The sequence below is a fragment of the Acaromyces ingoldii genome, assembly GCF_003144295.1.
Source record: "Acaromyces ingoldii strain MCA 4198 unplaced genomic scaffold FA10scaffold_2, whole genome shotgun sequence".
In the NCBI taxonomy this organism is placed as follows: domain Eukaryota; kingdom Fungi; phylum Basidiomycota; class Exobasidiomycetes; order Exobasidiales; family Cryptobasidiaceae; genus Acaromyces; species Acaromyces ingoldii.
In genome coordinates, this window is record NW_020290248.1 from 2,727,099 (window position 1) to 2,739,312 (window position 12,214).

A 12,214-nucleotide genomic window follows, 5' to 3' on the forward strand; every position below is an offset into this window, starting at 1 on the left:
CCTCAGCTGGGGAGACGGATTTATTTTTTTTCAATTCCTTCTCCTCGTGTTCGAGAAGCAGGCACGCCGCGAAGTCTCTCCATCAGCTATGCATACTTTCAACAAAACGATAATGTCTTGTGGTAATTCCCTTTGTATTGTGCTCGTGAGCATGCCACGGGCTGAAGAATGAAGATCGTGAACGACGGCTTCACAGTCGCAACGGGAGGAGGAAGAACTTACTTTCCTAGGTATATATTTGTCTAGGAAGATCGGTCTTCCAATCAGAAGGTCCAGTAGTATAGCGGTAGAATTCTCGCTTAGGGATTGGCATTGTCCTCCCAAGTGATTGCGCGGTTGCGTGCGGCCCGGGTTCGAGTCCCGGCTGGACCCTGATACATTTTTTTTTTGTTCCGGTCAATCACAGAATTTTGGAACCTACAACATCTCTTTCGACTTCTTTTGATAATGCCAAAGAGGACGTTGTTCCTCAATGCGGTGAAGATGCAGGTAGGAGAGAGACCGGCAGATCAGACATCGAAATGCTGAGGTCACAAAGAAGTGTTGACGAGGCGGAGCGCACGTTCGTTCTTCGAAGGATCAAGATACTGGGTTCCAAGACGCGCTAAAGAGAGTGCAGGCACAGGAACTTCTTCCGTCGTAGATTAGAGAGTCATTTTATGCGTGATGTCGATGCACCGTGCAGTGGCATCGCGGACGTACACACCCATACAAAAGGGCAGGGATTCTTTTGTCAGCCACCTGACACAGCTTCCCCTTCCCCCTTTTTCCCAGCCCGCTCCGCCCAGGCTCAACGATGCGCTTCTTTCCTGTTCTTTCTGTCCTTGTCTCGCTCGCATTCGCTGCTGCCAGCGCAAAAGATGACTACCCCGTCAATGCCAAGGGCTACTCAGGAGTCATCAAGGCCAAGCGATCTCTCAACATTCTGTTGAGCAATGACGACTCATGGGCGTCTGCAAATATCCGTGCGACCTACTACGCACTCAAGACTGCCGGCCACAACGTTCTCATGGTCGCGCCGGCCCAGCAGCAGTCTGGCACCGGTGGCACTGTAAAGTGAGTTGAATAAGGCTGCAAGCGTCCTGTTTGAGTAAAGCTGAAGAGAACGACAGCCTTCCCAAGCAAGCCACTTTGTCCGGCCCGGGACGTGGCGGATCTCTCCCCCAGAGTGCGCCTTACCGTGGCGCTAACGCAAGCGACCCCGGCCTGACGGTGTGTAGAGCGTTGTGGAGGAGTGTGGCCTGACTGACGGAGACCCTCCATGTTCTGTAGTACTTTGATGGTACGCCAGCCGCTTGCACCCTCTTTGGACTCGACCAGGTCGTCCCCGACTTCTTCAAAGGAAAGGCTGTTGACCTGGCAGTGACTGGACCCAATGAAGGAACCAACCTTGGTCCGTTTCTGTACACGCTCAGCGGCACCCTCGGCTCGTCGTATGTCGTTGTTGAGCGGGGCATCCCCGCCATTGCATTCTCGGCCTCTACGGCCATCCGTGACTACAAGACTCTCAACTACGACAATGCCAGTGACGAAAGTATTATCATTGCCAAGTACACGGCCAACCTGGTTTCGACCCTCGGCGACAGCCAGTCGCACGAGAAGAGGAGCAACCCTGAGGCAGGAGTCCTTCCTCTCGGTCTAGGTGGTACTGTCAACTACGCTTCGGGTGTGGGTCAAGTTGCAAACTGCTCAAAGGCCAACTGGATCCACACCAGGATGACGGGAGGGGCCTACATTGACCGCATCAACATTGGCAGCAATGGCTTGCCCCAATATGAGAACATCGTTGCGCCCGGGCTCAACCGTTGCCTTTCCGGCGACTGCAGCCTGCCTGGCGAGCAGGACTCGGTCAACAAGGATAAGTGCGCTGCTACGCTGAGCATCTACGTGAGTGCATGCGGTCGGTAGTTGCAAAGGCATGTTCGCTGACACCTCCCGCCCCATAGTCGGTCGACTACGACGCTCCTACCGCGGCTCAGCACTTGCTGAAGCACCGTGTCGACGGCGCAGTCAAGACGCTCAACAGCAAGAGCGGCAAGCCAAAGTCTAAAAGGTCGCTCTGAGCCACTTCAATCACCTTGTGTCTCTATCATCACGGCCCTGTCCGTGTTATGTTGCGGACATCATGCCAAAGCGGACATTATTGGCTGCGTTTTTTTCACCGACCCTCACAGGAACGATTAGTAACCTTAGTGGAGCGAAGTAATAGCTATCTCCACGGACTTCATCCCGGGCTTGATGATTTTGCAGAGTAAGCAAGCTCTCCATGGGAAATATCACCACGTGTGGCGCGCCTCGGAGCTTCATGACACTATGAATTTAACCGCCTGCGAGTCGAAGGTTTACTTCTGAATCGGCAAGGTACCGCGTCGTTCTGTGCGGGACCCTCTTGCTGATTCCATCCGAACAAAACCGAAATCTGCATTTTTATTTTGGTTTGGAGTCTGCGAAACCGGCACCCCAGGTCTTCTGCCTCGATCGTCGTCTACTACTATCTGCTGAGATATGACCAGGAACTCTTTAAAAGCTGCCGTTGCCAGTTTATAAGCTCTGGCGAGCGAAGCTTCTTACCACAGGATACCCCACCAAAGAGGGAGAAAGAGACATCCTGTCGACACCATGGCGGATGAGATGGAGAATATCCGAGATGAAGCTAGTCCACACGTCCCGCCGGACTATCGCGCCTCGTCGACCTCCCCCGCAGTAGGAGGGAGTGGATCTCGAGATGGTGCTCCGGTCGCGCTCCAAAGAACGCACAGCAGACGGGACCTGTACAATGCCGACACAGGCGGCGTCGACTCGGAGATTGGGTCTCACTGGAATAGCCGGCATGAGGACCACCCTCACCTCCACAGAGATCATCACGGCAACTGGTACAACCCGCTACATGCTACGCGGACTAACTCAAAAACGAAGATCAACAAGCCATCAGCTAGCAAGACCAAGGACGATGGTCAGGGGCCGTCATCAAAAAAGAATACCTTGAAAAAAGAGCTCAGCAATTACGAGAAGAGAGACGAAGAAGAAGCAGCCGAAGAAAGTGCGATTCTGGAGAATGTCAGGAGTGGCAACAGTGGCGAAACTATGGCCGAGCAGATTGAAAAGGGGAAGCCAGCGGTCGACCTTGAAAAGCAGGAAGGGAGAGCCTCTTCGGTATCCACAGAGCCTAAGGAGGGAGAAGACCCTAACATTGTCACCTGGGACTCACCCGACTCGATGGAGAACCCTCGAAATTGGTCGTTGCACCGTCGATGGGCCGTTATTGCCATCGTCTCCACCTATACTTTCCTTTCGCCACTCTCCTCTTCCATGGTCGCCCCCGCCCTGCCTCTCATCAGTGAACAATTCCACGTCACATCGACCGTCCTAGAGTCTCTCATGCTCTCCGTATTCGTCCTCGCCTACGCCATCGGGCCACTCTTCTTGGCGCCCCTGTCGGAGATGTTTGGCAGACGGATCGTGCTCCAGTCTGCAAATGTCTTCTTCATTGCGTTCACCGTCGCCTGTGCCGTCGCTCAGGACCGCGTCCAACTGTCTGTCTTCCGCTTCTTCGCCGGCCTCGGCGGCTCCGCGCCCTTAGCTATAGGTGGTGGAACCGTCTCAGACCTTATGTTTCCCGAAGAGCGAGGCACGGCGATGGCTGTCTACAGTCTAGGACCGTTGCTCGGCCCCGCAATTGGGCCCATAGTTGTGAGTGGAAATCCAAGGTGTTCGCTCGACTCGATAGCTGACCGATTGACTTACCAGGGAGGATGGGTGACACAAGAGACGCGAAATTGGAGATGGATCTTCGGTATTGCCTGGTGAGCCCTGGTTGTGATTCACTGAAATAGATCGTTGAGCGAGCCTCTGACGACGTCTTGATATCATTTCGTAGTATTGCCGCTGGTGTCACGGCTTCTGTCGGAGTTTTTATCCTTCCAGAAACGTATGCTCCGCGGATTCTCGGCAAGAAGGCGGCCCGACTTCGTCGCGAAACAGGCAACGACAAGCTGCACACTGTATTTGACAAGAATGCGGAGCACTGGGCAGTACGTCTTCAGCACAACCTCGTTCGGCCTTTCATCCTCATCGGGACCCAGCCTGTCGTTCAGTGGCTCGCACTCTACATGATGATCATTTACGGCACACTTTACCTCCAACTAACGACGTTCAATTCCGTCTTCGAGAATGTCTATGGGGAGTCGGTGGGTGTTGCGTCGCTCAACTACATTTCCCTCGCAGTGGGCTTCACTCTTGGTGGACAGATCGGTGGAAGGGTACTCGACTACTTCTACCGCAAACTCAAAAGGGAAAACAACAACCAGGGCAAGCCCGAGTTCAAGCTGATTGTGATGATGATGACTGGCTGGACACCGACTGCAGGCCTTCTCATCTTTGGCTGGACTGCAGAGTACAAGACGCATTGGATCGGGCCCAACATTGGGGCGGCCATCTTTGCGATCGGCATGCTCACAACCTTCCAGGGTATTCAGAGCTACATGGTCGATTGCTACACAATCTTTGCTGCCAGTGCCATCGCTGCCAACGTCTTCCTGCGCTCTTTGGCCGGCTTTGCATTGCCCCTTGCTGGTCCGACGATGTACAGCAAACTTGGCTACGGGTATGGCAACACGGTGCTGGCCCTGATTGCGGCCGTCGTGGGCATCCCAGCACCCTTTCTTCTATTCAAGTTCGGGCCTGCGCTTCGTGCTAAGAGCAAGTATGCCTCCGAGTCTACCAAGCTGCAGAGTTAGATGTATCCATCAATGATGCTCAGGTTTACACAAATCAATGCAACAACATTTTGACAATCTGCTCGAGATCCTTTCCGTTCGAAGACCAATGTGCATTTGTATTTTTGAATCGCCGTTGTATGAAGGATGAGGTGTTGGTCTTGTCACTGACGACGCGTGGTCGGAAATTTGGCTCGCTCGCCTCCCCTCGTCCACGCTTGGGCCGCCTCTTCTGTTCGCCCTTGACGACGCACTGCACTCGCCGAGCTCTCAGTACCTGTGCCCGGCCAGTGTCCTCCTTCTCCCACTTTGCGCATAGCCTGTGCGTGAGCTCGGCGTCGCCTTTCCACTCGGCGCTGCGAGATCGGTCTCTCGCTTACGCTGAGCCGTCACGCTGCACTCCGGCCGCCCTTTTGTTCGTACCTACGCCCCATCGAATCGGAGCGACATCATAGAGCCTAGGGAGCAGCATTCGTGCCCTTTGGGCCTTCCTCGACACGATTCTAGATCCCTAGAGATCCTGTCCCAGTAGGCACGAGAGCGTCATGGCCTCGAGTCAGACAGGTGCCATGCCGGAGACAGCCGGAGGCACAAGAGCAGGGGAGGACACAGGGGTTGGGCACGAGGCGTCGTCATCATCATCACCATCGACCTCAGCGGGCAAGAATAGCGTCATCGTGAAGGTGGGCCTGATCGGCGATGCACAGTGCGGGAAGACGAGCCTGATGGTCCGCTACGTCGAGGGTTCTTTCAACGAGGTGAGCCGACGTTTGCATTTATCCGATCTTCATGCTACTGACACCACTCCGGCGGGAACAATTATCGACGTAGGACTATATCCAGACGCTCGGAGTCAACTTTATGGAAAAGACAATTTCGATTCGCAACACTGAGATCACATTCAGCATCTGGGACCTGGGCGGGCAGAGGGAGTTTGTCAACATGCTTCCCCTGGTCTGCAACGATGCCGTGGCGATCCTCTTCATGTTTGACCTTTCAAGGAAGAGCACGCTCAATTCCATCAAGGAATGGTACAGGCAGGCGAGAGGATTCAACAAGGTGAGCAAGCCTCTTCGTCACACCTCTCTCCAGTTGTCAAAGCTGACGATGGGAGGCGACCAGACGGCTATTCCTTTCCTTGTAGGAACAAAGTACGATACCTTTGCCATGTTCGCAAAGGAGGAGCAAGAAGAGATCACAAAGCAGGTGAGCGCTCCCTCTTGACTCTCTAGCTCTGCTCTAGGCCAAGTTCTGATCCTTCGTTCGGCTGTGCTCAGGCCCGGAGATTTGCACGCGCAATGAAGGCCCCGCTCATCTTCTGCTCGACGTCGCACGCCATCAACGTGCAAAAGATCTTCAAGATCATCCTCTCCAAGGCCTTTGACCTCAAATGCACAATCCCAGAGATCAAGGCCGTCGGCGAGCCGCTCCTCATCTACGTGGACGTCTGAACGTTTTGTATTCTCACACACACTCCTTTTAATTCTCGTCTTTGTATACCTCTCCTCTTCTCACTCTCATTCACGAAATACAGAGCTGCGAAAGCAATCACATTGACAGCCTTGATCTCCTTTTGAGTTGACTATTCAGACCCATCGACCTCCTCTTCCTCGTCAACGGCGCTCAGTCCTTCGTCGTCGTCTTCTTCCTCCTCCTCTTCGTCATCCCACTCGCCATCATCGCCATCTTCTTCCTCGCCCCCATCTTCCTCCTCATCTTCCTCCTGCTGCGCTTCCTCCTCTTCGTCTCCCTCTTCGTCTGCTGTACCAATCGGCTTCGGCGCCTCTGGTCCCGCAAAGGATCTGAAGTTAAATGCAGGTCCACCGCTTCCAAATTTGCCCGCCGTGCCGGAGAAGGCAGACTGTAGCGACGTTCCACCTGCGGGTACAGCGGCGGTCGCAGGGGCCGGCTTGGCACTGTTGTTTGCGAAGCTGAATCCGTTGGACGGGCCGCTCGATGACGCGGCTGTCGAGGACGGCGCGGCAGGCAGATTCTTCGCAAAGGAGAAGAAGTTGGGCGGTGCAATCGACGTCGAGGCTTTGTTTTCGGATGCCGCCGAAGGAGGAGGAGACGCGAAAAAGGTCGATGGAGACGAAGAGACAGACGAAGCGTTACCATCTCTTGAGGCCGAAGGTAATGTGACAGCAGGCACACGCTTGCTGCTCCCTCCTCCACTCGACTTCGAGTGATGGCCTCTCGAGGATCCGCCCGTCGAAGTTGCACCACCGCCAGGCATGAAGGGTGCAGATTCAGGTGGTAGCGAGAACAAATCTGGCTTGAAGCTGCCGCCTCCTCCGCCTCCTCCGAACGACGGCGGAGCTGCAAACGAAGGTGCAAATCCACCTTGTTGGAATGACGATGGCTTTTGCTGCTGCTGCTGCTGCTGTGAGAACGCTGAAGTTGGTGTAGCAGCAGGAGCAGGAGCAGGAGTAGGAGCAGAAGCTGGGGCTGGAGCCGTCGGCTTGGGCGGTGGTGCGCGATCTCGGATGTGGACAGGCCCGGCCATGTGAATGCGGAGGTCTGACTCTTTGAAGTCGGCTACCTCTCCACTTTTGGCCGATGAGGATGACTTCGTGAGGAGAGGTTGGTGACGGACTTGCAAGAATGTCTCTTTTGCCTTTCTTGCCCTAGCCTGATTCGCCTCCCAACGAATGGAGTCTGCCTGGCTGCTAGATGGCAGTGCATCGCGCAGAGCAGAAAGAGTCGACAGTGGCTCGCTTTCGCGCTTTCTCGCACCTCTAGAGCTCGATAAGGAACTTGCCCTAGGTTGGCCAAAGAGGTCCAGCTGTGCCTGGAGCTCGTCAAGCTCCAGTGTCTTGCTAGATGCCATTGTCGTAATATTCCGAATCGTCCGCCGAATCGTGTCGAGTGAAGGCGCCTTCAAGGATGGCGAACCTGACGTTCCAGACGACGTAGCCAGCTTTCGGTCGGCTATTTTGGTCTTTGTCGTTGCAAGATACTCTTCCAGCTCAACGATGCGCTCCTTGACCTGCTGACTTCCCATCCGGAGTCTCTCCCGATTCTCGACATGCTCGGGGCCCAGCTGCCGCACTCTGACCATCTTGGCAAATGCCGGATCAATATGAGCACGTAGGAAGCGGGCCGCCTCCTCCCGTTTCGCCTCGGCCTTGAGCTGCAAGCTCTGCAGCTCAGCCAGCCGGCTTCGTGCCGTCTTGGAACCAGATTCCATGTGTGTCGCTTTCTCTTGCACCTCGCGCACTAGCCTGAGCAACTCATCAACATCACCAAACGTCCAGCTCGCTGCATCCTGGAGTTCCTCCATACCCTTTGACGATGCGCTGGGCTCGCGCAGCTGGGCCTGGAACGAGGCGCATTGCTTGACCTGGTCTTTGAGCACTTGTAGCTCCTTGTCCATTGTCAAGTACGTCTTTAAAAAGAGACCCTGTAAGCCTTCTTCCTTCACCTCGGGCGCAGGAATCGACGATGCTGTGAGCCTCGGCGGTCTTTGATCCCTCTGGGTTGGTTGCGCTTTGCTAGGCGCTTGCTCGTCCTGCTTGAAGAGATTCGGGGCAGGGGCGACGGAGGGCGGTAGCCTCGCACCCGCGCCGAAGGTCGGCGCCACATTTGTTGAAGAGGTCAACCTGCTACTGTCGCCACTTCCATTGCTGCTTCCCGGACTTGGTGTAGAGAATTTTGGGGCAGGAACCGACGATCCTGCGCTTGAAGATTGGCCACCAAAGCTAAACTTGAGTCCGGAGCTTGGAGCACTTGGAGCGAACGTAGGTGGTGCCGGCTGTGATGTTATTGCTGGTGGTGGTGGCGGCGTCGCCTTCTGTACAGCGGTGGGCTGAGGAGCAAACGAGAAAGGGACGTTGGATTTTGGTGGCGGCTGCTGTCCCTGAGACTGAGCTTGCTCCTTCTTTTCTGGTGAAAACGAAAGGTCGGCCCGATTCAGTGGCGCACCAGATAGGGGCGAGCTGCTCCTGGGCGCCCTGGAGCTGAAGTTGTGGAAAGACGGCGAAGGCGAGAATTTGGGAGCTTGAGCCTGAGGTTGGCTTTGACCTTGCGAGCTTCCAGCAAACGAAAAGGGCGACTTGGTCGAAGAAGACGGCACAGACTCGGCTCCTCTCTCTGTCGCATCTTGTCCGGCGCCTTGGAGCGGCTTCTCTGCTGGTTTGTCCTCGTCCGGTGCGGGTCGCGCACTAGCCGTCTCCTCCTCCTGCTCGTCTCTCTCCTGGTCTTCATCGTCTCCCTCTTCCTCTTCCTCTTCCTCCTCTTCCTCCTCCTCTTCTCCTTCTTCACCCTCATCATCTTCGCCCTCTTCGTACTCTTCTTCCTCCTCGTATGTCTCGTCGCCCTCTTCATCATCGTCTTCCCCCTCGTCCTCTTCTTCTTCCTGCTCTTGATACTGCCCTGCCTCGTGGACTTCATTTTGTTCGCCGTCCTCTTCCTTTTTGACTTTGATTTCCGCTCCCTTCTCCTCATCGCCTCCCAAACGCTCTTTAGCTTCGTCTTCATCTTTTTCCCTGTCAGCATTGCCGCCCTCCTTCTGTTCTTCTTCTTGCTCTGCCACATTTGACTCGGCAGTCCTTGCTGGTGCGAAACTGAATGCGCTTTTTGCTGTCTCTGGTGTAGTCGACGCCGGAGGCTTTGGCGCAAAAGAAAAGGCAGAGGTTGCAGGCGGAGTAGAAGACGTCGACGCGGGAGGTTTCGCAAAGGAGAATGCTGACGCACCACCGGGGAAAGAGCTCGAAGGAGGAGTCTTCGAAGGGGCAAAAGAAAACGCCGATGTTGGCTGCGGTGCTGGCTCAGCGGCAGGCGAAGGCGCAGCAGAAGGCGATGGAGAGGCCGACGGCACCGGGCTCGAGCTCATCTCTGGTTTACTCTCCCTTGGCGGCGGGCTCTTTTCCTTTTCCTTGTCCCCTCCTTCTCCCAGCAAATCGCCCATTCCTCCAAACGAGAGCGAGCCAAACGAGGATGACCCCTGATTGGCTGCATGTTGGCCCTCTGTCTTATCCTCATCTTTGCTCTTCTCGGCATTCTGTGCAAAGAGTGACCCAGAATTGGTGGCGCTCTGGCCGCCAAACACGGGAGCAGCAGGTGCGCCGAATGGACTGCTGGCCTTGTCGTCGCTGCCGCCACCGCTCTCAAAGATGGATTTCTTCTCGTTGGAAGGCGAACCGAAAGACGAAAAGCCCTTGGAAGCAAATCCGCCAAATCCTGATCCGGAACCTGAGCCGAAGCTAGGAGCTGTCCCAGCGGCAGGAGTCGAAGTCGATCCAAACGCACTTGGCGCCTTGTTGGGCGTTGATGGCGATTGAGCAGCCGAGCCAAAGGCAGACGACGAACCAAAGGCTGGTGCGGCAGGCTTGCTCCCAAATGCACCAGCGCTACCAAAGGCTGAAGACGAGCCAAATGCTGAGGTGGAGCCAAAGGCAGGTGCCGTGGTTGTGTTTGAGCCCGAAGCGGCTGATGAGCCAAAACCAGATGAGGATCCAAAGCCAGAAGTGCTTCCGAAAGCCGGCGCTGCCGTCTTCACCTCGCCATCTCCTGCCTCTTGGGGTGTCGAGGGCGATCCAAAGCTAAAAGAGGTGGATGGAGAGCCTGAGTCTGTGCCTCCGAATGCTGTGGGAGGCTTCGACGCAAAGGCACCAAAGCCTCCAGAGGAGCTTGGCGTAGAGGTTGAGCCAAAGGTCGACGGCTGACCGAACGTGGAGGCTTGTCCGAAGCCTGCTCCTGGCGTGGTTGACGCGCCAAAAGTAGGCGTCGGAGTCGTCGAGGCAGGTGGTGGGGAAGTGGCAGTCGAAGGAGCAGACACAGGAGCCGAAGCTGGAGCTGAAGCGGTAGCGGTAGCTGTAACAGCACCACCAACTGACTCGACCAAGCCAGGATACCGGCTAGCGCCTGGACCCAAGTTGATGACGTGGTAGGCAAGAATGACGCCGTCGTTGGTAAAGATGAGCAAGATGGGCATCGGTGGTAGCTTACCCTTCCCATCCTCTCCTCTCGCCGCAGCTAACGGGTCGTCGACATTCTCTTTTGCCGTCAGGTCGAGCTCCAGACCAACGGGCGAAGTGTCGGAGCTCCTGTCGAGGGATGAGAATGGCAGCGTAGGCCGACTCGTTTCCTCGAGCTCGTACAGCCGCCAAGCCGACGAGCCCTTTTCATCTGCAACAGATCCAAGAAGCCCGACGTCCGTGCTTGGCGTGTTCGCGACAAAGACAAGATGCTTGGTAGGGTTCCACGCCTTGAGCCAGGCCGCATATCGACGGCCTCTTCTGGATGTATCGCCAAAAGCCGGTGCTGGATCAGCAGGCATGCGAACAAAGCCAACCTTGTTGTTGTTTTCCGGGCCTCGCACGATTGTATAGACTTCGTAGCTATGCTCGGGCTCCTCTTGGCCTGCTGCTGAGGTCTGGTTGTACGTGACGATGAAGACGTGATTTTCGATCCACAGGACTTGTTCTACGTAGTAGTCGCCTTGTAGATCATTTGGTTTGGCGATCTGATCTTTGACCTGTCCCTCAGGTGTGACCTGAGACAATGTACCGTCCTGCAATCCCAGCGCAACCTGCTTGCCCTTGACAGACCAACATGCGCTCGTCGCAACCTGACCCTGAGCTGTCAGAGAAGCAATAACGTTCCCACTCCGGATGTCGAGAACGAATGCTGCGCCACCGTTGGCTCCCGAAGAGGCATACAGAGCCAAGCACAGCTCGGGTCTGTCGGATGGATTGGGCAGCACCTCGAGCAGCCGGGCACCGGGCGACGCCGACTCAATGATCGTTTGCTGTAGTCAATGCGGTCAGCATCCTCTGGCGCATCACGAAGGAAAACGAGCGCCTGATTCACCTTTCCGACTTGCAAAGAGTCTGTGGGCCAAAGTGCAATCTTACCATTGGCAAGTCCAGCAACGACCTTGCTCTCGCCATCTGCCATCCTCAGGAAGGAGACGCGTGCGCCCAACGACGCCTCGTTGACCGTGTCCAGCTTGAACGCCGGCTCGAGCTCGGGAACGGCATTGCGCGATGATGACGCATAGAGTGTCCTGAATGCTTCGAGAGGATGGGCAACGAATCCTGTTGGGTTCGTATGTCATGCGGGGTCAGACTTCTATGCCCGCGACAGTGCGAAGGTGAGGGTCTGTGATCTCACCTTCGTTTGTCGCTGCGAGGAGCAAGCCTCTCTTGTTTGAGACACATAGCAGGTTACCAGCGCTCTCTTCTGGAGCAATGTTGAGCGGTGCCGATACTCTCACACTGACGCCTTGCGCTAGCTGTCGCAGAGTGAGGAACTGGGAGACAGGGGGATAGAATCTTGGATGAGCAGAGTGTAGAAGGTCACAACGCAGTCTCAGGTCGCGCGACTCACATCAGCAGAAGCCTCCTGCGCTTCCACGGGAGGCTCCGTCATGGTGTCGCAATCCACCCAGTGAGGCCCTCCACAGCACGACGGCGACAGTCGGGTGACCTCTAGACCCGCGCGACGGTGCTTGCTCGGGGTCAACGAAGGCGAGATGACGGTCTTGCGAAGAAGTT

General features: G+C 55.8%; 4 protein-coding genes and 1 non-coding gene across 5 annotated transcripts; 4 read left to right on the plus strand and 1 right to left on the minus strand.

Annotated features, from left to right (window-relative positions):
• Window positions 1-269: 269 nt before the first annotated feature.
• On the plus strand, window positions 270-372 carry FA10DRAFT_t19. Its single transcript has one exon. It is a non-coding gene; the product is annotated as a tRNA-Pro (tRNA).
• Window positions 373-656: 284 nt separating this feature from the next.
• Window positions 657-2,326, plus strand: FA10DRAFT_265954 (5'/3'-nucleotidase sure). The gene is made up of 4 exons (XM_025521281.1): window positions 657-1,056; window positions 1,113-1,212; window positions 1,273-1,887; window positions 1,947-2,326. Exons 1-4 carry the CDS (start codon window positions 797-799, stop codon window positions 2,061-2,063), a joined length of 1,092 nt encoding a protein of 363 aa, XP_025379351.1. The 5' UTR covers window positions 657-796; the 3' UTR covers window positions 2,064-2,326.
• Window positions 2,327-2,464: 138 nt separating this feature from the next.
• On the plus strand, window positions 2,465-4,791 carry FA10DRAFT_265955 (MFS general substrate transporter). The gene is made up of 3 exons (XM_025521282.1): window positions 2,465-3,690; window positions 3,748-3,803; window positions 3,878-4,791. The coding sequence occupies exons 1-3, from the start codon at window positions 2,620-2,622 to the stop codon at window positions 4,734-4,736; spliced, it is 1,986 nt and encodes a 661-aa protein (XP_025379352.1). The 5' UTR covers window positions 2,465-2,619; the 3' UTR covers window positions 4,737-4,791.
• A 136-nt stretch (window positions 4,792-4,927) lies between these two features.
• Window positions 4,928-6,269, plus strand: FA10DRAFT_265956 (small GTPase). Its single transcript, XM_025521283.1, has 4 exons — window positions 4,928-5,473; window positions 5,547-5,774; window positions 5,838-5,921; window positions 5,993-6,269. Exons 1-4 carry the CDS (start codon window positions 5,261-5,263, stop codon window positions 6,164-6,166), a joined length of 699 nt encoding a protein of 232 aa, XP_025379353.1. The 5' UTR covers window positions 4,928-5,260; the 3' UTR covers window positions 6,167-6,269.
• Window positions 6,270-6,274: 5 nt separating this feature from the next.
• On the minus strand, window positions 6,275-12,205 carry FA10DRAFT_300681 (hypothetical protein). Its single transcript, XM_025524877.1, has 4 exons — window positions 12,048-12,205; window positions 11,832-11,970; window positions 11,529-11,755; window positions 6,275-11,466 (listed from the first exon to the last, which is right to left on the minus strand). The coding sequence occupies exons 1-4, from the start codon at window positions 12,087-12,089 to the stop codon at window positions 6,298-6,300; spliced, it is 5,577 nt and encodes a 1,858-aa protein (XP_025379354.1). The 5' UTR covers window positions 12,090-12,205; the 3' UTR covers window positions 6,275-6,297.
• Window positions 12,206-12,214: the final 9 nt, after the last annotated feature.